The sequence below is a fragment of the Amia ocellicauda genome, chromosome 1 (genome assembly GCF_036373705.1).
Source record: "Amia ocellicauda isolate fAmiCal2 chromosome 1, fAmiCal2.hap1, whole genome shotgun sequence".
NCBI classification, from domain to species: Eukaryota; Metazoa; Chordata; class Actinopteri; order Amiiformes; family Amiidae; genus Amia; species Amia ocellicauda.
The window spans coordinates 58,589,048-58,615,199 of NC_089850.1; the positions used below are offsets into that span (position 1 = coordinate 58,589,048).

General features: G+C 44.1%; 3 protein-coding genes across 7 annotated transcripts in view; 2 read left to right on the plus strand and 1 right to left on the minus strand.

The window, feature by feature from the left end:
* The window catches only part of sidt2 (SID1 transmembrane family, member 2), a 16,842-nt gene extending 14,104 nt beyond the window's left edge, over positions 1–2,738 (plus strand). For all 5 annotated transcript variants that reach the window (XM_066711119.1, XM_066711102.1, XM_066711109.1 and 2 more), the window contains 9 exons: positions 1–47; positions 138–274; positions 545–653; positions 767–843; positions 1,004–1,050; positions 1,263–1,368; positions 1,491–1,601; positions 1,690–1,803; positions 2,121–2,738. The exon at positions 1–47 is cut by the window's left edge and continues 71 nt beyond it. In XM_066711119.1, coding sequence (XP_066567216.1) covers positions 1–47; positions 138–274; positions 545–653; positions 767–843; positions 1,004–1,050; positions 1,263–1,368; positions 1,491–1,601; positions 1,690–1,803; positions 2,121–2,183 — 811 coding nt within the window. In that variant the 3' untranslated portion in view covers positions 2,184–2,738. The remainder of the gene's footprint in view (positions 48–137; positions 275–544; positions 654–766; positions 844–1,003; positions 1,051–1,262; positions 1,369–1,490; positions 1,602–1,689; positions 1,804–2,120) is intronic.
* A 4,792-nt stretch (positions 2,739–7,530) lies between these two features.
* Positions 7,531–8,445, plus strand: LOC136759340 (somatostatin receptor type 5-like). The gene has a single exon (XM_066714295.1). The coding sequence runs from the start codon at positions 7,531–7,533 to the stop codon at positions 8,443–8,445; it is 915 nt and encodes a 304-aa protein (XP_066570392.1).
* Positions 8,446–16,966: 8,521 nt separating this feature from the next.
* Positions 16,967–21,669, minus strand: LOC136759348 (cilia- and flagella-associated protein 251). The gene is made up of 6 exons (XM_066714305.1): positions 21,218–21,669; positions 20,742–20,915; positions 19,789–19,921; positions 18,105–19,312; positions 17,461–17,678; positions 16,967–17,102 (listed from the first exon to the last, which is right to left on the minus strand). The coding sequence occupies exons 1-5, from the start codon at positions 21,239–21,241 to the stop codon at positions 17,469–17,471; spliced, it is 1,749 nt and encodes a 582-aa protein (XP_066570402.1). The 5' UTR covers positions 21,242–21,669; the 3' UTR covers positions 16,967–17,102; positions 17,461–17,468.
* Positions 21,670–26,152: the final 4,483 nt, after the last annotated feature.

Below are 26,152 nucleotides of genomic sequence, written 5' to 3' on the forward strand. Positions count from 1 at the left end.
GAGCGCCTGCTACCACGTCTGCCCCAACTACACCAACTTCCAGTTCGGTGGGTGACCCCCCCTCTGAAGACTTCCTTCTGTCTCTAACGTCTGAACTGTTCTGTAGTGACTGACTGTCCCCCCCCTCCCCCCCCCAGACACGTCCTTCATGTACATGATCGCGGGACTCTGCATGCTGAAGCTGTACCAGAAGAGACACCCCGACATCAACGCCAGCGCCTACACGGCCTATGCCTGTCTGGCTGCGGTCATCTTCTTCTCCGTGCTGGGAGTGGTGAGCAGCCGTACGCACACACACACACACACGCCTCATAGAGGATCATAAGTCTGTTTTGTTTCAATTTGGGCCCTATAGTCCCCACAGCACCGTTCCAGTCTGGGCCCTATATTCCCCACAGCGCTGGCAAAATGAATTCAATATCACAATATCAAATTAGAACTGTACTCAGTCACAGTGATTTACAATAATAATTACCTTTATCTCTCTTTCTTGTGTTTCTACCTCTGCTCCGCTCCTCTCTCTCTCTCTCTCTCTCTTGGCCAGGTCTTCGGGAAGGGGAACACCATCTTCTGGATCGTGTTCTCAGTCATCCACATCCTGGCCACCATGCTGCTCAGCACTCAGCTGTACTACATGGGCCGCTGGAGGCTGGGTACGGCATTGCTACTGTGACTGACTGTGTGTCAATATATCAGTCAGTGTGTCAGTCAGTCAGTGTCTCAGTATTGCGTGTGACGTGTGCTGCGTGTGCTGCGTGTGTTTCAGACTCGGGGACGCCGCGCAGGATCCTGAACGTTCTCTACACAGACTGTATCCGCCAGTGCAGCGGGCCCATGTACATTGTGAGTACTGCGCCGCTGTGTCCCAGTCTCTGTCCCAGTGCCGGGCTGTGGCTGGACTGGACAGTAGGGGCTGTGAGGGTTTCGCAAATGCTGCTCTGCGGTTGATTGGCCAGGAGGTTTCTGATGTAGATAATAAAGGTCTTCCTCTCTCTCTCATTAGGATCGGATGGTTCTGCTGGTGATGGGAAACATTGTCAACTGGTCTCTGTAAGTATCAGCTGACGGAAGGAGAGAGAGGCCTGCATTGTGTGTGTGAAGCTGCGTTCTGTGTTGTGTGTGTTGAGAAGTCCATTGTGTGTGTTAAGCTATGTAGTGTGTGTTCTGTGTGTTGAGGGTTGTGTTGTGTGTGTGTGTGTGTGTGTGTATGTGTGTACTGAGATCTGCGTTGTGTGTAAAGTCGTGTGCTGTGTGTGTTGCAGGGCTGCCTACGGGCTGATCGAGAGGCCCAATGACTTTGCCTCGTACCTCCTGGCCATCGCCATCTGCAACCTGCTGCTCTACTTTGCCTTCTACATCATCATGAAGGTGAGGCGGCTGCGTTTGGGCATGTCGGCGTGTGTTAGCGTGCCGGCGTGTGAGAGTGTGCCAGTGTGTGTTAGTGTGTTTGCGTGTGAGCGTGCCAGCGTGACCGTGTCTGTGCCCCACAGCTGCGCAGTGGCGAGCGGATCCAGTGGATGGCGCTGGTCTGCATCCTCTTCACGGCGGTGGTCTGGGGCTTCGCGCTATTCTTCTTCTTCCAGGGACTCAGCACCTGGCAGGTGAGTGACCCCTGACCCCTGACCTCAGACAATCTGACTGTGACCCGTGTGCGTCTGTGCTCACCGCTCCCCTCCCCCCCCCATGCAGAAGACCCCCGCCGAGTCCCGGGAGCACAACCGCGAGTGCATCCTGCTCAGCTTCTTCGACGACCACGACATCTGGCACTTCCTGTCCTCCATCGCCATGTTTGGATCGTTCCTGGTCAGTCGACTGCCTGTACACACCTGTTCTGCACACATCTGCACACACCTGCTTTACACACCTGCACACACCTGGTCTGCACACCTGTACACATCTGCACACACCTGGTCTGCACACCTGCTTACACACCAGCTTTACACACCTAAATACACCTGCTTTACACACCAGCTTTACACACCTGGTCTGCAGACCCACACACACCTACACACACACACACACACACACACACACACCTGTACACACCTTCTCTACACACCTGCTCTACACACCCGTTCCCCCGCTGTGGGCTCTTCTAAACCCCCGTCTCCGGCCCCCAGGTTCTCCTCACGCTGGACGACGACCTCGACTGCGTCCAGAGAGACAAGATCTTCGTGTTCTGAAGGAGCCCCCGCCTTACTGCCGCCCAGCCGGCCAATCGCTCTTTGCACAGCCAATGAGGGAGCGACTCTGGTGGGCCGGGGGTGGGGGGGTGGAATGAGTTCACACACCGATGCCCCCCCCAACCCCGGCCCACCGCAGCGTCGAGGGTGCCGATCTCAGAGACCGGGTCACCTGACCACGCTGGAGCTCCGCCCATCGCCTTTCTTATCGTTGTCCTTGGAACTGTGGATATTCCTGAAGTCGCGGTTCTCTTCGTGCTTCATCGATCACCTCCTGTCTGTCAGCAAGAGGCTTCTGGGCTCTTCGTGTGCGTGTGCGTGTGCGAGAGAGAGCGTGTGCGTGTGATGTCTGGGTCCGTGTGTGTGTTTGTTTTCCGGTCGGCCCGTGGCCTTGTTGTGAGTGGGTCCTGTGAATCTGTGCCGTCCTGTCGCTACACTGGGGTGGAGATTGCCTCGCCGGCCGACGTGTCCACGCTGGGGGAGGAGGGCGAGAGAGGGAGAAATTGCACTGTAATAAAGGTGGAATGAAAGGAAATAAAGATTTTCAATACTGTTGCCGCCCGAGTCCGTGTCGTTTGCAGGCGCTGTTGTCCGTGTGGGATCCGCAATCCCGATCGATCTGTAAAATACAGGGTTTGAAGTTCTGTGAGGTGGAGCAATGTTTGATAAATATCTGTAAAGAAACTAAAGAGGACGGTGATTCAGTGTAATTAATATTAACATTGACATTTTCTGTAAACAAATATAAAAGTCAGTTATGTGGTGCAATTTCTGTAATGTTTTCTGCAATGAGAAGCGGAACAGCGGCTGTGAGAGACTGTGAGAAATAAGAGGCTTGTGTGCAGGCCGTGGTTTGACTTCTTCTTTTGGGGACATGTGGTGGACAAGATGTTCTTTCACACGGGACAGAATCAAATACATACATATTCCTCGCAATATCACTAGGAGGCTCCATTTCTGAGCCTTTTATTTCTCAGTCTCACTCTTCAACCACTGTTCTGTTCCTCATCATTTCGGTAGAAAACGCTGAGAAAATAAATTGCACAACGCACACTTTCAGAAAAGTGCGTGTCCAGTTGTTTGTTCTGTAGAAGCAATAGTTATTTGACATTCCTGAAACGAAGCTCTCTTTATTCGAGATTCTCTTCCGAGTCCTATAGCTGCGCTCGTCTGGCTCACAGTGAGGGCAAGTTGTGATCTCTGGACGAGTTTGAACAGCAGATCCCAGCTTTGAATAGTGTATCTGTGGTTGATCATGGCCATGCTCATATACAGTATGTGCATTACACATATTACACAGTCCATTTGCAGGGTTAAGGGTTTTGTGTTTTTAAATACATCAATGCCATCATCTTATTCATGTCAATGTAACTGTAGTCACTAAGTTTCACAATCTGGTTTATTTAGAAAGCATGATCAAGTCTAATGAGTTAAAATTAAAATAACACAAGAATCTGTTTATATTTGGCCTCCTGGACTGAATCAGTTAAAGGATGTCAGGGACAAGATTGTAGACCTACACAAGGCTGGAATGGGCTACAAGACCATCGCCAAGCAGCTTGGTGAGAAGGTGACAACAGTTGGTGCGATTATTCGCAAATGGAAGAAACACAAAATAGCTGTCAGTTTCCCTCGGTCTGGGGCTCCATGCAAGATCTCACCTCGTGGAGTTTCAATGATCATGAGAACGGTGAGGAATCAGCCCAGAACTACACGGGAGGATCTTGTTAATGATCTCAAGGCAGCTGGGACCATAGTCACCAAGAAAACAATTGGTAACACACTACGCCGTGAAGGACTGAAATCCTGCAGCGCCCGCAAGGTCCCCCTGCTCAAGAAAGCACATGTACAGGCCCGGCTGAAGTTTGCCAATGAACATCTGAATGATTCAGAGGAGAACTGGGTGAAAGTGTTGTGGTCAGATGAGACCAAAATCGAGCTCTTTGGCATCAACACAACTCGCCGTATTTGGAGGAGGAGGAATGACCCCAAGAACACCATCCCCACCGTCAAACATGGAGGTGGAAACATTATGCTTTGGGCGTGTTTTCCTGCTAAGGGGACAGGACAACTGCACCGCATCAAAGGGACGATGGACAGGGCCATGTACTGTCAAATCTTGGGTGAGAACCTCCTTCCCTCAGCCAGGGCATTGAAAATGGGTCGTGGATGGGTATTCCAGCAAGACAATGACCCAAAACACACAGCCAAGGCAACAAAGGAGTGGCTCAAGAAGAAGCACATTAAGGTCCTGGAATGGCCTAGCCAGTCTCCAGACCTTAATCCCACAGAAAATCTGTGGAGGGAGCTGAAGGTTCGAGTTGCCAAACGTCAGCCTCGAAACCTTAATGACTTGGAGAGGATCTGCAAAGAGGAGTGGGACAAAATCCCTCCTGAGATGTGTGCAAACCTGGTGGCCAACTACAAGAAACGTTTGACCTCTGTGATTGCCAACAAGGGTTTTGCCACCAAGTACTGAGTCGAAGGGATCAAATACTTATTTCCTTCATTAACATGCAAATCAATTTATAACTTTTTTGAAATGCGTTTTTCTGGATTTTCTTGTTATTCTGTCTCTCACTGTTAAAATACACCTACCATTAAAATTATAGACTGGTCATTTCTTTGTCAGTGGGCAAACGTACAAAATCAGCAGGGGATCAAATACTTTTTTCCCTCACTGTATATACAGAGCCCTGCTTATTCACAGTCCATTCATACAATACAAATAGCATTACAATATGGATACTGTAACTGGAGTAATAAAAACAAGACTGAAGATCATTAGTCTAATGTTAAAGTCACATAAATATTATAGCTCAACAGAGCTATTTGCTGTATTTTAAAGTGCATATATTTTATAAATGCAGTAAAGTGACTTGTGAGAGTGATGCATTCTGGGCAATGTAGTCTTCCATAGGAAGTCTATGGGGCAGCGATTGTGTCATACATCATTTCTGTAATTAATGTCTGTAATTCATTTCGTGGAAGAATATATAATGGATTAATTGACTGTATTATAAGTGCTAGCACACTCATACAACTGATGTGTTAGATTGAGCACATTCTGTGTTTGTTCCCCATAACTTTTTAAAAACTCATAAAGAAGTCACAAAGACCACTGCATTGTTTCTGTTTGTTTTGGAGAGATTTTATGTGAATTAGGAAAATGTGTTAGGAAAGATGAACCTGGAATTTCCGTTTTCCTCCTTCTGCCTCTTTTGTTTGCATAGTTGCTAGTTTTTCTGTATAGATTGGCGGTTACCCTCCACTGGAACAGACCTATGATATTTGCATGCACAATACCTTGTAACGTTCACTCCTCATCTGCCAGCTTTCAGGGTATCTATTTATATCCTGTATAACGATTTTCACGTAAGTCACCATTTGGATGTGTTTGTATATATCAACTTATTACCCACACAGCTTCAGTATGCTGTGAATTAGATGCTCAGGTATAATATATAACATCTATTTCAGTTTTTGTAAGCATGAGAAATCCGCCCCTGGTCGACCAATGGGATTTTCGCCTCTGCCCACCCACAACTGTGTGTACGTGCCCGAGTGAAAGAGTTGGTCATTCTGTTATCTTTGGCTGCACACGCCTGAGGTTAGTGTAATTTGACTGTGGGGTGTAAACTCCTCCAGTCACTGCCCTGGCGTCAGGACTGCTGTGTCTGTACTCTCGTAGCTCTACGCAGTGCCTCCTGCCTTCTAGGCTATCACCTATGTGAGTATAATAACCTATTTTAAATCTGTTTAATTCCTTATTTTTCTGAAGCTGTGTGTATCTGGAACAAACTACCCAGCGATGTGGCTGAAGCGACAATTTGGGAAATTTAAAAATAGACTGGATAGGATCCTTGGATCACTTAGTTATTAATGGACATCAAACGAGTCCGATGGGGCGAATGGCCTCCTCTCGTCTGTAAACTTTCTTATGTAAATGTTTGGTTGCTCTGAAACAATCTTGGCTCATTAACAGTACAAGTGTGGGAACTGTCAGATAGAGGTCTTGTTGAAGCAAATGTTTCTGTCTTTGTATTGGAAGGGATACATCAGTGATGTTTGAGCTGATAGTTGAGCAAGAGGTATCAGATAAACTTCTGAGGATTTGAGTTAAAAACCACATGCTAGTTTTTGTTAACTGCTTTTGCATTTGCTGCTGTAGTTCTTCCTTGTCTAATAATCACTTTACAATCCATATAAGGAAATAATCTAACAAGCACACTGTTTTAACTTCCTAAATAAACTGTTGGCATCTGTCTGCATGCAGAAAAACCTGCCCTTCTCTCCAGCACGCTGAATTGACTGTTTCGAACCCAAACCTGATCTGAAGCTTCGTTTCTTCGACAGTCTGTAGACCCAGTCGTGAGGGTAGACCAGCAGCATGTATCTGAATGACAATGGCAAGTCACAGCTTTCTAGTAGCTGGTGTGAAACCAAACGTCAATCAGAAGTTTGGGTTCTTCAAACCGAGCCACATCCCCGTGTTACAAAACAAAACCTCATTCTTGCCAGAAAGTACCTTCTTCAGAACTAGAACACTGGCTGTGTCTGGTCAACGTCAAAGCAATCAGTATGAATCAACCTTCCATAAAATCAGGAATTAGTATCCACACAGACCGCAATGGCTGTTTTCCTAGATTTCATTGATACAAAATGATCATTAATTAGACTCTGGTCATTCCAGAATTCTTGGTAATGGACTGTAAAGATCCACGAGTGAAGGGGGTGGAAAGTGCAAGAGACGGCAGGCTTGTTCTGCACAGCAGCAGCGTGAACCTTCCTTGTTCCATCGCACCACAAAGATACTGCCTAAAACGAGAGGAGAGAAAAGAGAATAAAAGTATTATTGTAACTACAGAAGGTTGAGAGAGGGAATATTTTATTTATATATAAACTTTTTTAAAATATATAACTTTTTAAATTGGTTTAACAGTCAACAACGTATAATCATCCTTGTTTCCCAGTGTTAAATATAATTTTTTCTGAATGTTGATTGATGCCTACAACTAATAGTATGATCTTGATAAGCTGGACATGTGGGGGAAGGGGTGGAGAATATACACCAGCCCTTTGTTAAGTTATTTTAAGAATGAGATTAAAATAATCATAATAATGCACTGTTCTTGTTTTCTTCCTAGTTTTAGGAAAATTAGGCACCTGATCTCTCCACACTGTCTGCCACGTCTGAGGGCAGAGCCAGCGCCAATACCTCGGTGAGGAACCTCAGAGACCCAAGCAGGATCTATCTCCAGGAGTCGGTGATCAGTAACGCCCTGAGGAGCCGCTAGGAAAAAAGGGACACACCTCTGAAGACAACCTTGATAAAGATCTACTCCCAATGGAGAACACATCGGACCCCAACATTTTAAAAAAGGTTGTGGGCTTTATTGACACTTTCTACATCTGCATCTTCTGCATTGGCATTCCCGTCAACTGCCTGGCTATCTACGGCTTCTACCGCCACGTCAGGATAGACAACGCCCTCTCCGTCTGCGTCATCAACCTGCTGACGCTGGACCTCCTGCAGACCGCTGTGCTGCCGCTCTTCTTTGGCTCGGAAGACACTTCACTTGACCTTATAGGAAACTCAATCCTCACTTTCGGGGTGTTGGGCAGCATTTGCTTCCTGGTGTGCATCACCCTGGAGAGATACCTGGCTGTTGTCTACCCAGTGTGGTACCGATGTCACCGCAGCCCGAAGTACGGCCTCCTGCTCTCCGTGAGTGTGTGGCTGGGAAGTATCCTGATGTCTGTCATCTGGTTTTTCTCCAGCAAATATAAGTCCCGTTGGATCTGGCTCTACCTCTCCTTCTGCTTTCCCGTGCCGCTGCTCCTGATCATGGTCTGCTACGTTAGAATCAGGACAGCCATCCTCGGCTGTGTGGCGGTTCCGGGCACCGAGAAGAGAAGGATCCTGCTGATGCTGTCTCTGGTTCTCGTCCTGTTCACTGGGCTGTTTGGTCCTCTTTTCATCTGCCGGTCCATCTATGAGATGTTGTTTTCCGTGGAAGAAAACGACAAGGTTCTCCAGACCGTCCAGGCCTGGATTCTGGTCAGCGAGGTGGTGGTCAGTTTAAACCCCCTCCTGGACCCCATCTTGTACTCGTTCTTCAGGGACAATGTCCGTGAGAGTCTGATGCCGGCCGGCTGCGTGACGTGCTTTGCCAAGTGCTGTAAGAGATGCAGAAGGACCCGGGCAGAGGGTGAATCCGCCCAGGCTCTGGGATGCTCTGAGGCCGAGTGCAGGGTGTGAAGGAGACCCTGGAGCCGTGGGGCTGGGGACTTGGGTAACTGAGAAGGGCGGGAGACTTGCGGTTCAGGCACGGAGCACACAGGTGGCCAGACTTGTTTGAAAAGTTGTCTAAGACTAATTATTTAAATGTGTCTCCTCCTCCTCAATCTCCCTTAATTTGAATAATAATATCTGTGTAATGTAATGTAATGTGTGGGAGGGAGGAGGGAGCCTGCATGGGTGTGTTCTGGAAATGCAGCTCAGAGGAGGATGGATAATTATCATCCTGCGTTTCTGCGGTTCTCCTATAGAGGGCGCTGTTGTGAGAACTGTAGACCTTCATTGCAACACATTGATTAATCAGGTATTTTGTGACAAGAATGTGTCTGGTAAAGTTTTATCGGAAACTTTTTTTAATGTTTCATTATAATTATTTTTATAAGAGACCCCCTTTTTGTTTTGCCTTCCTGAAAAATAACTTGTGTGAGACATTAGATATTATTTTTATTATTTAGTTAGTTTCTGTGCACAATCCAATGCTTTTTCTATTGTAATCTACATTGCTCTGTTATCCCATCTTCAGTGTATGTATAATATAAAGTCATTCCACTGTATTTTATGGAAGATCAATATTTTGGTCCTGATCTTGAAACCCCATGTATTGCCATTTTCATATTGTTTTGTGTTATTTGAAGTAATGTTTCCTGTATCACAGTATGATTGCATTGCAATTGGTTTGGATACAGTGATGTTTCTCTGTCCGTCTCTCTGTCCCTCCTGTGTCTCTCCCCTTATCCCTGCCAGTCTAAGCAACAGGAGCTGGATTAGTGGTAGCAGCAACTGCAGTTGACGTATCAATTGTAATCGCAGCAGTGGTGGTATCCAAACACAGTACCGTTCTGTAATGCTGTATCTTGTATTGTATTTTGTTTTGTTGAACTGTGCACCTCCATGCACACACTGCACTGCACAGCTTGAAGATCAGCAGTATGTCGTGGTTTCTCGGGTCTTATCCCCTTTCCTTCTTGCCTGCATGATGGATCCTGTATCTCGACCAGGCCGCACCGAGTTACCTGCAGTCCCTCGTCTCTCCACACACCCCCTCCAGAGCGCCGCGGTCCGCCAGGTTTTGCCTCCCCCCAAAAAAGTTATATCTTCTTCGTAATGACATTATCCTTCAAGAAACAAACTATGGGCATAGATCTGTCTTTAAAATAAAAGTTACAATGATAACCATACATAAACAAAACAACCTATGTTTTTGTGTTTAATGTTCCTAGATCTCATAGTGATAAAATAAGGCAGGTTTAGGCGACAATAACAAAAAAAGTTGGTAAAACATTTATTTGCAAACAGACGACATGCAAATAAGCTGACTTTAAATTAAACATCAGTGTATAAACATTAATCTTCAATCATAATGAGGAGAAATTAATAACTTAATAATTTCATTCAGAAGTTTGCTCCATGTAACCGTGTTTTTCAGAGTAACGTTAGCACAGCTACCTACAATTGTCTGATAGATAAGAGTTTAAAAATCAGCTAGTGGCTACGTTACAAACGAGCTCTAGTAACTAAAGCACCACTCCGTGGACCACAGTGCTGAGGTCCGGAACTCGGACCACAAAATTCTACAACCCCTCCTGCTCTGCTGTGTCAGTTACGCTTCACAAAACTGCGCGCGGGTCCATGACGGGGACGAATTGACGCGCTCCCCACGTGCACGTGTTTACAACGTCACTGAAGAAAAAGAAATCGAATCTGGAACACTGACGGAAATTGAAAGAAGCCGACAAAGTCGTCTCGTGTCAGGCATCCATTTCGACAAAAAAAAATATTTTCAAATCTGAGCAGTATTTGAGAGGTTGCACAGACTACCGGAACTTCAGTCATAGCTTTTAGTTAATCGCTATAAATTATCATTTTGTGACTCTAAAGAGTTGGTTTTCCAATGAAAGTTTTCCTGCACAGGGGGCAGTATGTGTTGTTCTGCCATTGTCATGATTTGTTGTGCCATCATAAATCTTTCCTGTCACAAACATCTTCTTCCCATGCATGAGTTAAGATACCACATTTTTTCTCTTGTTCTTTTGAAATCCCTTGTTGCATTGACCTGACCTGTAAATACCCATTACCAAAGTTAATCTCTCCAGAGAATGCCTTCTAGAGCTGTTTGATGTCAGGCATTGCTCATTAAAATTGTTTCACCTTTGCAAACATTGCCTGCATGTATGGCAACATAGGTGTAAGTGATTAAGGTTTCTGATGTCCAGCTGTTGCCACTTTTGTTTTCCTTTTGATTCACAGCCTTACCTGGAGCCTTTCAAGAGCATCACGTTTTAGGATAATCTGTAGTTCATTTCATCATCTAGGAATGCATTAGGTTACTGCACAGATCCTGAACCCATCACTGGTAATACAGGGTGGTAGATACAGTGAGGGAAAAAAGTATTTGATCCCCTGCTGATTTTGTACGTTTGCCCACTGACAAAGAAATTATCAGTCTATAATTTTAATGGTAGGTGTATTTTAACAGTGAGAGACAGAATAACAACAAAAAAAAACAGAAAAACGCATTTCAAAAAAGTTATAAATTGATTTGCATGTTAATGAGGGAAATAAGTATTTGATCCCCTATCAATCAGCAAGATTTCTGGCTCCCAGGTGTCTTTTATACAGGTAACGAGCTGAGATTAGGAGCACTCTCTTAAAGGGAGTGCTCCTAATCTCAGCTCGTTACCTGTATAAAAGACACCTGTCCATAGAAGCAATCAATCAATCAGATTCCAAACTCTCCACCATGGCCAAGACCAAAGAGCTGTCCAAGGATGTCAGGGACAAGATTGTAGACCTACACAAGGCTGGAATGGGCTACAAGACCATCGCCAAGCAGCTTGGTGAGAAGGTGACAACAGTTGGTGCGATTATTCGCAAATGGAAGAAACACAAAATAACTGTCAGTCTCCCTCGGTCTGGGGCTCCATGCAAGATCTCACCTCGTGGAGTTTCAATGATCATGAGAACGGTGAGGAATCAGCCCAGAACTACACGGGAGGATCTTGTTAATGATCTCAAGGCAGCTGGGACCATAGTCACCAAGAAAACAATTGGTAACACACTACGCCGTGAAGGACTGAAATCCTGCAGCGCCCGCAAGGTCCCCCTGCTCAAGAAAGCACATCTACAGGCCCGTCTGAAGTTTGCCAATGAACATCTGAATGATTCAGAGGAGAACTGGGAGAAAGTGTTGTGGTCAGATGAGACCAAACTCGAGCTCTTTGGCATCAACTCAACTCGCCGTGTTTGGAGGAGGAGGAATGACCCCAAGAACACCATCCCCACCGTCAAACATGGAGGTGGAAACATTATGCTTTGGGCGTGTTTTTCTGCTAAGGGGACAGGACAACTGCACCGCATCAAAGGGACGATGGACGGGGCCATGTGCCGTCAAATCTTGGGTGAGAACCTCCTTCCCTCAGCCAGGGCATTGAAAATGGGTCGTGGATGGGTATTCCAGCATGACAATGACCCAAAACACACAGCCAAGGCAACAAAGGAGTGGCTCAAGAAGAAGCACATTAAGGTCCTGGAGTGGCCTAGCCAGTCTCCAGACCTTAATCCCACAGAAAATCTGTGGAGGGAGCTGAAGGTTCGAGTTGCCAAACGTCAGCCTCGAAACCTTAATGACTTGGAGAGGATCTGCAAAGAGGAGTGGGACAAAATCCCTCCTGAGATGTGTGCAAACCTGGTGGCCAACTACAAGAAACGTCTGACCTCTGTGATTGCCAACAAGGGTTTTGCCACCAAGTACTAAGTCGAAGGGATCAAATACTTATTTCCCTCATTAACATGCAAATCAATTGATAACTTTTTTGAAATGCGTTTTTCTGGATTTTCTTCTTATTCTGTCTCTCACTGTTAAAATACACCTACCATTAAAATTATAGACTGATCATTTCTTTGTCAGTGGGCAAACGTACAAAATCAGCAGGGGATCAAATACTTTTTTCCCTCACTGTATGCATTGTTACGGGCAGTCTGATACATGACGTCTGCATTTTTCAGACTGACGGAGAGGTCAGAAAACTGTCTATGACAACTTATTGATTCTACATTTTTTAGTCAACAAATCTGGCTGCAGGTTCCCTTTCATCTTCCCACCATTCCAATCCCCACAGGCTAGTCCCACAGCCGCAAACTGGTTGCTGTTATTATATTGTTACACTCTTGACAAATGACCAGTCGAGGGTAGAGTTAAGGAGGTTTTATTTTAACTAATCCGAACTGCAGCTGCGAAGAATAGGGAACATGAACAAGAGCAGCGATCTGTAAGCCCGGCTCACGGCTTCCAGAACAGAGAGAGCGCTGCTGAGGCCTGGGCTTTTTATATCAGACCCAACAAAGTAACAGACTGGGGTCACTAACACGGAAGGGACACTCAGACAAGAAAGGGAACAAACACAACACAAGTACAGTCTCTGCCAGCCTAGGGCTCAAGTTGAACGGTTTCTTTTGCCATTTCGTAACAGTATTAATATTATTATTGCTGCTGTTGGTGGTGATGCTATTGTACTGCTTGCGATCAGGGTAAAGATGAAGAAAACTTTATGCCATTTAAAAACAACCTCAATAAGCAATGTTAAACGCATAAAGAAACAAAGTGTGCAGTAATTCGGTCAAGATAAAATGATTGTACATCATTCTCATTCCCAAATCAAAATTGTTGTAATTTGTCCTGTCATAAATGCAACATAATCAACATGTATACATTCAAAAAATCTATTCTAATAGGTTATGTTTTTTCTGTTTAATATTGTTCCGACACTGCTACCTACACTTTTATCTCTCATACTATTAGTCTTCCACACCAGTAGGGCGAGCCCAACATACATGCAGGTAGTCCTGCACCCATCAGGCCTGCATTTACCCAAAGGGTGAAAGCCGAAAGTCGAACATACACATGAAGTCTATTCATATATATATACACTGTAGCGTTAAGGGGGGTGTATTGTGATAAGAGCGTTCTAGCCCTGATCTGGAGCTCTGATCTAAAGAAGACCTCTCCCCCAAAGTTACCAGAATTCCTGAGCTCATCGGCCCATGAACTGTTCCACATCAAAGTGTCAGTTTTGGGAGTCGGCTCACCTAGAATGGGCCAAATGGCTTGGAATCCCTGCTGTGAAAACATCTGGGGAATATGGCGTAGAGGTAATAAAACCCTTTGACGCAGGCGAGAGCCGAAATCCTGAAACAGAGCTACGAACCCAGGCAAACCGGCATTTCCAAACCATGGCATGGATTGGCATCATGGCATGAATCGAGCCTCCCCCAATAGGAGACTGGGGGCTTTCCCAAATCCAAACTCGCAAACTCAAGATCCAATCACCTATGATCCATCAGGCATAAAAAGTAAGGCACAGCACTTTTTCTCTCTCTCTCACCTGAACCGGTAACTCACTGCCTCAACTCAACTTGGCTCTGTTGCCAGAACCAGAACCGGAAACCAACCAAGTCTTGGCCGGCAACAGAAGAGTTGAACTGGGAGAAGGAGATTGAGCCGTACGAAGAATTCTTTAAAGAACTTTATTAAGTGAAGAACTTTAGAACCTGCGCTGCCCGCCTGTGCCCACCTGATCAGTGGAGGTTTGCAGCTGGACAATTGAGTAAGTCGACTGCAATACAGAAGTGTTCAGTCATTTAAATAGCTATCGAGTCTTAAGAAACTTGACCCGTGGAAACGAACAGGGCCCTGCTTTCCTCAAAGACTTTGTCTTCAAGTAACTACGGTGGAAAACCCTGCTTGCCAAGAAGACATCCTGTGCACAACCGTGGAGCCTTCAAACCAGTGGAAAATCTGTTTGGAAAAGACTACATTTTCGCGAAACCCCAACTTCCAGGAGCATCGACTGAAGTGGAAGTTATTGGACAAAGCCGAACCGGACTGCCTTCGTTCCAAACCACACGGACCTCGTGCCGTGTGCTGTTATCTGATCCCGAAGCAGAGAGTCTTCACTGCCACGAAGTTCAGATAAGTTTAACAGTTTGGAGTTTATTATTCATGACATTTGAGAAATCAATTAGAAATGTTATTCTGTGAGTCATAAACTTTGTGTAATATCATTTAGTATTTTCTTAAATATAAATGAGTGCTGCATTAAACTGTTTTGTTTGACAATTTTAGAAATAAAATCTTCTCATTCCAGTTTAACTGTTTAGTCTGAAATTGACACACGTTAATAGACACTAGATTATAGGTGGCCCTGCCTATCCTTAATCATTGAACAGTAATCAATTAGGGAGAATTGTGGTAACAAGAAATGAGAGAATCTTTCTCGGCACCCAAACGTAAATGAGACTGATATATATAACGAGAAGTTATTTGACTTAAATACTAACCTGCATAGTTATTTAATGTCCGACTAACAATACTAATGAGAGACTCACCTTCGTCTTACTAACCGGTATTGTATTCAATGTGTTCGTAATTTTGTGTAACGATTTGTGTGTCATCATATGCGATTCCATGGTCTTTGATTTGGTCACGGAAGTGATTTGTCTTTGATTTGTTGATCTTGAGTGAATTTTAATTAGTTTTTCCCTTTTTGTATAACTAGTGTAGTGCTACATTTTATCTTTGTTTTTAATACATTTGAGAATGTATATGTTTGGAATTGGTGTCTGCGTCCAATTATTGCAGAAATTGAGTTGATACTTAACTGAAATGTATAAGTGTACCTTACGCTACAACACACACGTCAGTATTACAGCAGGGCTTGTGAAGCTACACTGGTCACCTGTCAAGACCTGCAGTAGACAGCAGCAGAATCTTTCTACTGGCGTTCAACTCAAACAGGTAGGTTGCGCTTGCAGGCTGAGGTTTACTTATATTTATATGATGAAAAGTGCTTTGAGATGTTTTGGAAAGATAGGGTGCACTACACATCGGAGTTTTTCAATCGGATTTGCTTTATTTTTAAAATAGAAACCAAGAGGCTGTACAACAGGATCATGGGAAGAAGTGAAACATTAAGTGAGAATAACCTACAATGATATTGAAATGCAATTGAAAACAATGCTGAAGAGATGTCTTGGTCACACAGTAAATTCCTCTGTTCTTTATTCTAACGAGTTTATTTATTTATTCATTTTTTTAAAGAGCACATGACATTTTGGAGAAATTGACTGAATTAATTTGTCAGTTAGATGTTCAGTGGAACAAAAATCCCAAATCCAATCTATCCCGAAACAATCTGTGATTACACAGTCCAGGTAGTGTACCAGATTTATCAGAGACTCATACGCGCGGTCAACGTGACTGGGTATTTCTATTTCCCATACTTTAGGTAACAATCCCAATGGGCACTAAACAGGTACTTATGACATTATAACTTAAATGAAAGTAAAAATGAACTTCAATTCAGCTGCTGATTAATTATGCCCCGTTTCCTCTGGCCACGTTTAGGTGCACCTCCGCGTGGCCGGGCTGTAACCCTACACCTCAACTTTGCTGCCAGCGTTTCCACTCAGTGTCGTGAGGTACAGCTGCACCAGGAAGTGAATGTGAGACGCCAAAGGTCAAAACGCATCCTGGGACACTCGGCATTGTGGGATTTAGTGTTTAAAAACTGGAAGCTGAATTATCTTGAACATTAAAGCGCAATAGACATTGAGCTGAAACGTCTGTGCGATATCTAACAGATAGTCTTATAGGGTGAGCAGATATTCAAAAGTAGAAACCCGGACATATTGAAAAAACATTTATGAAACAGATTACATCACTTAAAAATATGATAGTGTTTGTTGGAGAATTAAGTGTTAATATCTACATAGCTGCTCCCGTTTCATATAGTTACATTTATTGAGCAGCATGTTTGAAAACTGAATATCCGTGTTACTTCTCCCTGTATCATCATCTGATTAACATTGACAATATAGCTTAACTGAAGTATCTTTGATATTTTCCCTTATTATTTATCTGTGGGAGAATTAAACTGTGTTTAAATCTGGCCTGTGTTGCCACTAATAAGGGAGAATATCTAAGATACTTCAGTTAAGCTATATTATCAATGCTAATCAGATGATGATACAGGGAGAAGTAATACACATTTATTTAGTTTTCAAACATGCTGCTCAATAAATGTAACTATATGAAACGGGAGCAGATACGTGGAAATTAACACTTGATTCTCCAACAAACACTATCATATATTTAAGTGATGTAATCTGTTTCATAAATGTTTTTTCATTATGTCCGGGTTTCTACTTTTGAATATCTGCTCACCCTATAAGACTATCTGTTAGATATCGCACAGACGTTTCAGCTCAAGTCTATTGCGCTTTAATGTTCAAGATAATTCAGCTTCCAGTTTTTAAACACTAAATCCCACAATGCCGAGTGTCCCAGGATGCGTTTTGACCTTTGGCGTCTCACATTCACATCCTGGTGCAGCTGTACCTCACGACACTGAGTGGAAACGCTGGCAGCAAAGTTGAGGCGTAGGGTTACAGCCCGGCCACGCGGAGGTGCACCTAAACGTGGCCAGAGGAAACGGGGTATAATGCAATGCCAGTGCTAGGTGTAAGACTTTGGATAATGATCGGTAGGGAGGTGCAACATCTTCTGAAGCCATTCTGGGAGTGTTGCCTCTTCTGGTTGTCTAAAGCCCTCTGGAAGAACCCTGAAAAAACATTATTATTATTATGATGATGATTATGATTATTATTATTATAATGTACGATATTCTAAGGTACAGCATATTTCCCTACAATGGAGACATTTCTCCGTTTCTCCTAACATTTCCTGTCTAACCATTTCTCCTAACCATTTTCTGTGTCTCCTAACAGCTTGCCGTTTAACCATTTCACATCCATATATGGTCTGATCTGATCAAATAAATGATAATTGCACACCTGTGACTTGACTGCGTCTTCCCTCTGAAAATAATCTGATTGAAGGGATAATAATTGGCCTGTGAGTTATGGCTGAAAACTGAGCATTTAATAAATCCTCTTACAATAATAATAACCACTACATACCCTGTAAGTTAAGTCTCCCTCTGGTCCCCCTCATTTTGGTCCCGCTGTTCATCTGCCACTCTCTTCCCAAAAAAGAGAGCCAGGCGCTGACGGAAAGAGGCCTTCTCCTTCTTCGTCCTCCTCTTCTCTTTCTGCTCCTCTTCCCTCGCTGCCGCCACCTCGGCCTCTCCCCTGCCAGAGAACAGCACCCTGAGCCTAGCGAGGGTCCTTCTCATCTTCTGCAGGAGAGGATGAGAGAGAGAGAGAATGAGAGAGAGACGGGGAGGGGGGAAACTTGTAACGACTGGTGCCCTGACAGACACACCTGTATGCTCACAGGCCGGAGACAGAAACAGTGAATTCAGAAAAGGACATGTCCCTCTTTCACACAATCTCAACACATTCTCTCCAAAGACCCTGTTGACGTCACAGACCTCGTTTCACAATAAGCTAGCTTCAAACTAATGCAGCTCTCAGGCTCCTGTATAATGCAGCAACAGACACACAGAGAGGGTTGATACAGTTCAGTACAGACACACCAGCAGACTGACTGCACACTACAGTACACGGACACGGCTCTGACGGACACGGCTCTGACAGACTCGGTGGAGCAGAGACTGAACGGCACCGCACTTCTCTCCCAGACACACAGACGATTCACTTGCCGTTGGTGGAGTCTCTGCTTCGGACCCAGGCTCCTCCCTCTGCTCTTCCACTGCTCTCTGGACCTCTTCCTGCCCCGCCGTCTCCTGCAGCTGTGTCAGAGTGGGGTCTTCGGGGGAATAATAAAAGAAAGTCCCGACCCAGGACACTTCAGGGAGCGGGACCTGCAGGCCTGTGGGAGGAGGGGGGCTGGGCTGAACGTACAGTTTCTCTCTATCCCGCTTCCACCTTTCTTCTCTTCGGAGTCGGAATTCCTCCCTGGAGTCCTGAGTGAACTGCTTCCCAATCCACTCGCATATTCCCGTCTTCTTCCTCTCTCTCCCTCCAATCTCTTTCTCTTCACTCTTCTCCCCCTCTTCTTGGCTTGTTTTTTTATCCTCCACTGCCTTCTTCAGCCACAGGGCCAGGCGCTGACGTAAAGGGGGCTTCTCCTTATTATTCCCTATCTCTTCCTGCCCCGTCTCCCCTTCAGCCTTCTGCTCCTCTGCCCTGGACTCTGGAGCCTGCAGCCCAGAGGACTCTTCCACTGGTCTCTCCCTTTCCTCCTCTCTGTCCATCTCCATCTCATCTTCCATCTCCAGACTCTCCCCCCACTCCTCTTCCTCCTCAACACAGTCCTCCCACTCCTCCGACTCCTCTTCCTCCTCGGCACTGTCCTCCCACTCTTCCGCCTCCTCTTCCTCGACACTGTCCACTCTCTCCTCTTCCGGCTCCTCTTCCTCAACACTGTGCACACTCTCCTCTTCCGCCTCCTCTTCCTCGACACTGTGCACACTCTCCTCTTCTGGCTCCTCTTCCTCGACACTGTGCACACTCTCCTCTTCTGGCTCCTCGACACTGTGCACACTCTCCTCTTCTGGCTCCTCTTCCTCGACACTGTCCACTCTCTCCTCTTCCGGCTCCTCTTCCTCAACACTGTGCACACTCTCCTCTTCCGCCTCCTCTTCTTCGACACTGTGCACACTCTCCTCTTCTGGCTCCTCTTCCTCGACACTGTGCACACTCTCCTCTTCTGGCTCCTCGACACTGTGCACACTCTCCTCTTCTGGCTCCTCGACACTGTGCACACTCTCCTCTTCTGGCTCCTCTTCCTCGACACTGTCCACTCTCTCCTCTTTCTCCTCCTCAGAGCAGCAGATTGGGAGGGGACAATCTGGGTCCTGCACTGATGGGACCTCATCCATGACACTCACATCAGGAGGAAGACATGCTGTGAGAAAGTACAGGGATGTTAAGCACATGTGAGTACAGAGCCGCTGCAGCGACAGTCTGGTGAGCGCAGACACCATGTTGGGCCTGAGAAACTCTATTCATGGGAGCTAACAGTGTTGGCCTGAGTTTCCATCATTTGGAGATGATCTACTCAGGAGGAAGATCAGCAGACTGAATTAGTACAGTTTTCAGGTTTTTATTCTTTAAGTTGATGGGGCTTTTTGACACCATTGTGAGTGAGAATATTAGCTTCATGTACAGTATGTTACTCTGACTCTCATTAACACACCTAACTCAGGCCCATAATGGAGAGTCAGCTGACCAGCAGGCAGGCATCAGGAAACATGACTGGATGGACAAACTCAGAGCACCAGCTGTGATGGGACAGAGGCTGAACACAATGCTAATTGAGTAAAACTGCTTCCAGCTCTCCATGGCCACACTGGTCACAAACTACTGGCCCTTAAATGTTACCTAGCTCTCTGAAGATATAGGAGTCCAAATGGTTCCTCCAAGTCTGAGTTGTCTGATGCAGGCTTTGTGCATGCTCAGACAGCAGGGAGTCGAACTTCTCCAACAGTGCATTCGTCTGGATCTGGCTGGCGATCTGGAAAGCGGTGAGAGTTCAAATGTGCATGAACACAGATACACAAAAAGAGACACCGTCAGGGCGGGGAGAGTGACAGTGATCTAATGGATACACATTACTAATGGACACACTCACACAGATAGTGATCTACTGGATACACACACACACACACACACAGACATGTAACTCATGGACACACACAAAAGCACATACATTGGCATCAAACAAACCAGCCCACACACAGACACTGAAGTACCGGAGACAAACACATGGACACTGATGGACTAGACACTAACACACGCACAATGACACTGACAGTGGACGCTCACCCACACAAACACAGAGACACTAACGCTGTTCAACAGGCTGAAAAAGACATATTGGTACTGATAGGGAGAAACTGACTACCTCAATAGATAGATGGTTGAATGAGAATACCATCAAAGTAGTTTCTTCACCTATAACGAGGTGCTCCAGACTTGGACAGAATCATCGAAATGTTTTCTAAAAGAACATACTACCATATTGAGCATTACACCCTTTTTGCTGGGCACCTATAGGACATCAATGAGGGTATAAAGTACCCCAAACTTTATCCCAGATTTCTCCTGAGTCTTTTGTTCTCTGTTGTTTCTGGAAATCAGCTACACAGAAACTGTACTGAACCTGGCCTGCCAGGAGCAAAACAGAAAGCTGACAATTGCACATCACTTACACAGTCGTGCTGTAACAGTAATTCATAATAATTAGTAAGTATTACTAATGCTGTACAATGACATTCAAGAGTGAAGCTTCATCACAGCGAGCAGACGGCTCTCTCTCTCCCTCAGGTACTCACCTCCTCTGGGCTGCTCACGGTGAGGTGCTGGCCCAGCTCCTGCTTCAGGCACTCTGAGTCCCGCTTCAGCAGCTGCAGCATCATGGAGGCCCGGAGCATGTCGGCGCTCATGCGCAGCTGCTCCTCCACGGAGGCGAACACCCTCTCTGCCTCACCCTGCAGCTTCTCTCGCACCTGCGCCGGCAGTGGGACGGGATTTAGGACGCAGTGACATTGTGGCGACAGCAGTTTGTACAGTCACACTCCGGATCCGTCCAGCGGTGAGAACTGGCCGTGATCTACTAATGCTATTAATACAGATAGTGCTGCCACCAATAGTAAGAGCTGAGTATACTACTACAACTACTGATTTTGATCATATTTCTTAGTAAACATTATAATAATAATAATAATAATAATAATCATCATAATAATAATAATAATACAATAATCATTAGGCTAAGGTGTTCTAACAATAATAGTAAGATATGACTCACAGCTTGGTTACTGCGGCAGCTCATTTTCTGCGACAGTCAGGAAACAATAAGATCACGGATCAAAGTCGGTGAAAATGCGTTTGTTAAATCGCTGGGTCTCTAGTTGTCTCTCTTCGATGCTCTCTCTCCGTCTGTCGGTCGCTGAATGAGCGCCTGTCCGTCTGTCGCTAACGCCACCAACTGGCATCACTTGTGACGTCACAGCGGAGCGGCGTTGCTCGCTAAACGTTCGAACGCGTCTCAGTAATCTCCGTGTCTCTTCATTAAAGAACCGAGACCATCCTCGTTGCTGTTTTATCTGCCCGTTTTCTGCGATCACTTAGTCGCAGTTACAATGTGTCGTCACTCTGAATGTCGCTGCCTGTGCTGACGCGTTGTGGACACGTTTCCTGTCTGCTCCCTGGGTCCGCGATACAGCGGCTGTCTCTTACTGGGGGTAGTACCAGTTCAAAGGGCGACAGGACGGTGTTTCTGGAGATAACTGGACAGCAGCCAGGGGTCCTACAAAACCCCCTCTAGATTTGTATGTAACCTCTCTGAGGTGTGTAGTGCGTGGATACATGTGCTCATTGCTGGTTAATTAGCATAACACATTATTATTATTACTAACACAAACAAGCAAGGAGCCTTAATGCCTTACAATTTTCGAAATACTAAATGTATGCCATTCACTTGCCATTTTGAACATGATAGTGTTGTACTAGAAACACTCACACATAGATACTGAACTAATGCACACACACACTCTGACAATGAACAAGCACCTGCATAAGCCTACATGCCTCTGTCTCTAAATAGGATCCCATCATAATGACCTATAAGATGAACACTGTTAGTTCACGTAATAAAACACATATTTAAGCAATGATTTCTGACAAAAGATTTTTTCTTGCACCTTCCTCGATGGCTGGCACAAACAGACTGTCTGAGTATCCCTGAGTCGTGGACAGACTCTGGCCACCTGGCTTCAATATGTGAAATGAGGCAGGTGGATTCACAGATCATCTGGGAATAATTGCGGTCAAGTCATGAATGATGGACAGTTTGGACGCTATTGTAAAAGACTAATACCCTACTGTCTGGCATTGTACCATTGTCATTAAAGTGCTGTACTATTTGCATCAGTTTCCGAATGGTAGTTCATTTTTAAATACATGTAAGTGATGACGTCATAAGTACCTGTACATTAATGCTGTGAAATGATTTCCTGTTCACAAAATCTGCCTCATTTGGTCCCGAGGTGCCTCGATGGGGATCTAACTGCAGTCCACAGCACCAATGACGTTGGGCATCTCTGCATATTAATGTAGTCAACCTAATAAACATGATAATGATAGGATTACCTTTACATTAAATTGCATTAAACCCAGAAGCAGCACTTTTGCCGATATTTTCAGCATCACCATCTAGCAAAAGAGCGCAGCCCTATAGTCTGTGTGACTGTGAAAGGTTGTATGGGTCATGTACCGATGTGTTACCATTCTCCCTGCATGGTAGGAGATTTCTGCTCCTTCTGCTTCTAATAAAAGTGGAAAAGCTTCCCTCCTTGATTGATCTTCTGTGGATCTGTGTCTTTGTATGTGCACTGTGTGATCTCCATACCTTATAACATGGGGTGCTTCCACATCTGAACACAAGGTCCCATCAGTGACGTCGTGTACAGCCAAGGAAACTAGTTCATTCTGAGTGAGCGATCAGCCCATGGATTCATATATTTATTGGTTTATGTAAGTGTTTATTTATTAAGTGTGAAGGTTGTGAAGGTGAAAACCTTCATTCCATTATTGGTGTAGTTACTTCTTGTTATGTTAAGTGGCATCAGAATTGTTATGATACTGTAACAAATGAAGTATATTTACTAGGTGGGAGGCATTTTGGTGCTGTTGGACAGACATTGACACGAGATTCTCAATTCAGCTCCTTTTATGGTTGGGGCGGGGGTGGAGGGGGATGACGACACTGTATTTGGCAGTGAACAAAAGAAACAAACTTTTACCCTCTGTGGGTCAAAGACAGGATTTGTACTAAGGAAACCTCGGGCTGACCAGACGACCATCGTGGCCAAATTAAGATGTCCATAGGATGAACTGTCTCTTAGTGTCTTATAGACATTACATAAATACAAATTCCATAATTAACACCATGGTTTTACTCACCAACCTTGAGAAATAATATGAATTGAAATACTTTAAAGCGTGGCAGAGTAGAGTGTAACTCCCAACCTACCCCAGGCAGTACGACAGCAATTGCATAACATTAGTTCACAAGAAAAGTTAACTTTACACTTAGACAATGAATATTTAGCTTTGCTAAATAGTGATTCCTGGAACACAGATGTGTGCACACTGGAAGTACTATGTACAACTGCTGCTCAAGCAGACAATTGGGTCTATAATTTTATGGTATAAAATCAGTATCATCCATGCTTTCCCTATATCATATTATAAAACAACCCAAACTCAGTCCATAACCCAAGTCATACCTTTTCATCCTCCAGCCGAGTAATCACTTCTGCTACACCACGGCCCCGCAAGAAATCTGAGACTGGGATTGGCATGGATCGTGCTGTTAAAACAATAACAGGAAGTTATTACAAGTGTCAACATGTAATCAGAGTTGAAAACTTCATACATATATGATCACAGAAATGTGAATGGGGGTACTCTTAGATCAACAGACCAGGTTTTTTTGGCTATTCCTGAGTCTAGATTGAAATCAAGGAGATTGTGCCTTTGCCGTAAGAGCTCATTGGTCCTTGCTTTTAAATCAAACCGTAAACTAATTTTGATAGCCTTGTGTTTTAAAATATCTCAAAGCAAATTGTATTTTAGCAAATGAATGTCACAGGAATGCTTATCCTGTTTTTCACTAAACCATTTTAGGGCATTCTGAGATGGTGGGAGTGTAACAGATTACTTGGGAGCCTGTAGCTGTACTATGCCACCTTGAGTTTACTGAGGACAAGGAACTACATCATTTAGTTCCCCAAACAGAACTCTTTTATCCAGAAGAAGCGAAGTAATCAAATACCAAAATTGTTCATTACAAAGCTTTATTAAATCATAAAACATTGCCATGTCACTTCTGCAATAAAACAAGGTGAAAATGATCTTATTCATAACAGGTATATCATATTTTTTAGTTGAGGTACAAATCCATTTACACCAAAAGAAGGCACAAGTCAGTTCCTTATAGACAGTACAATTAGGAAGATATTACACAAATAAATCAATATAGTTATAATTAGTTGTAGTAGAATATAGTACACAAATAACCCTGTCTATCAGTTTCTTCTAAATAATCAACATTACCAGCTGTATGTTTTCGATTAAACAATGGCAAAACTGCTCACAGAATGCTTGAAAATTAAAATATAAGCCAGCTGTGTGCACACACTAAAAAACATGCAGACAGTCACGCATTCAGTCCCACCGAGAAGAGAGGCAGTTTAGCAATACAAAGTAAAAAATAAAAAATATTGTGATAAGTGCTAATCGTTATATCAACAACAAAAAACACAATAATAATAATAATAATAATAATAATAATAATAATAATAAACACATGTGCACTTGATAACCAAAATACAATATAGGAAGAATAATAAAGACCCTACTACAGGTGTCATGGTGAATGATTTGAAATTGGATTGACCCGTGAATATGTTACCTTGTGTTAGAAGTGAATAAAACTGGGCTATAAAACAACAATTAGCAAATTAGCTAGCTACGATAATGTTAGATTGGTTTACCTGTCGATGCCATTATGGGGAACGTGATTTGTCTGTGGTCCTTCAGTTTCTTTGTTTGTTTTCCTTCACTCTGTTTCTGGGTGATTAAAAAAATAATTACTAAGGCTACTCCTTTAATCCAGAACAATGTCAATGGGTACAGCAGAAATGACTAGCTCGCAATCATACAGTAAATTACACCTACCTAACTTTAATGTACAGTGTCCCGTTATGGAACACTGTGAACCCCAATGTTACCCAACACCTCACGTCTCAAATTCTTGTCATTTCAAGTGTTGAAACTGCTGCATGTAGATTTTGTAATTCTCCATAATAAAGTGTGATTTACTATCAATTCTCCATTGTGTTTTGCTAGTTTCACAAAAAACTGTAGCTAGCTAGAAGCAGGAGTTTAGAGCAACGTCCCAACTGAGATGCCACTTTCAGCTAAATTATGCAGGGGAATCGATAGCAATACATTAACGTTAGGAAAAACTAACTAAGAAAAAAATCATAGTTTGTGAAAAAGTAAAACCATGTTTTATACTTTGACGAATGCAACTTCACTCCATACCATAGCCCCTCTGGGCTCTAAAATTCACTAGCGATTATGAATCCACCAACATTATTATATTCATAATTAAAGAGAAACTACTTACATTTTCACACTCATTCACCAAAGGGCTGCACAGCGCAGGTATTTCAGCAGGTTCTTGTTATTTTTCAAACAGCGGGTTCTTGGGCTTTTCAAAACCACGGCGGGTTATGCAGCTGATAACACCATATCCACGCTGTTGGTGTTTGAACCTGAACTTTCAAAAAAAATTCTCATGTTTATTTTGACTTTTTTTCTCAAAAGTTTATTTTGATTTAAAATCTCAAACTTTTGACTTTTTTTCTCAAAAGTTTATTTCGAGTTAAAATCTCAAAACTTTTGACTTTTTTTCTCAAAAGTTTATTTCGACTTTAAATCTCAAATCTTTTGACTTTTTTTTCTCAAAAGTTTCGCCTTTTTTTCTCAAAATATATATATATTTTTTCTCTCTTAAGTGGTCCTAATGCTCTTCCGTACAAAGGAGTGGCTACAGGACAACTCTGTGAATGTCCTTGAGTGGCCCAGCCAGAGCCCAGACTTGAACCCGATTTGAACATCTCTGGAGAGATCACCGACGCTCCCCATCCAACCTGATGCAGCTTGAGAGGTC

What these genes read in the sequence shown, in the direction of transcription:
- LOC136759340 (XM_066714295.1), top strand. Translation starts at nt 7,531, where the DNA reads ATGGAGAACACATCGGACCCCAACATTTTAAAAAAGGTTGTGGGCTTT.
- LOC136759348 (XM_066714305.1), bottom strand. Translation starts at nt 21,241, where the DNA reads ATGAGCTGCCGCAGTAACCAAGCT. An exon ending in GCTGCCGCAGTAACCAAGCT is followed by an intron (nt 20,916 to 21,217) that starts GTGAGTCATATC and finishes CTGCCGGCGCAG; the next exon opens with GTGCGAGAGAAGCTGCAGGG. An exon ending in AAGCAGAGACTCCACCAACG is followed by an intron (nt 17,679 to 18,104) that starts GCAAGTGAATCG and finishes CCTCTCCTGCAG; the next exon opens with AAGATGAGAAGGACCCTCGC.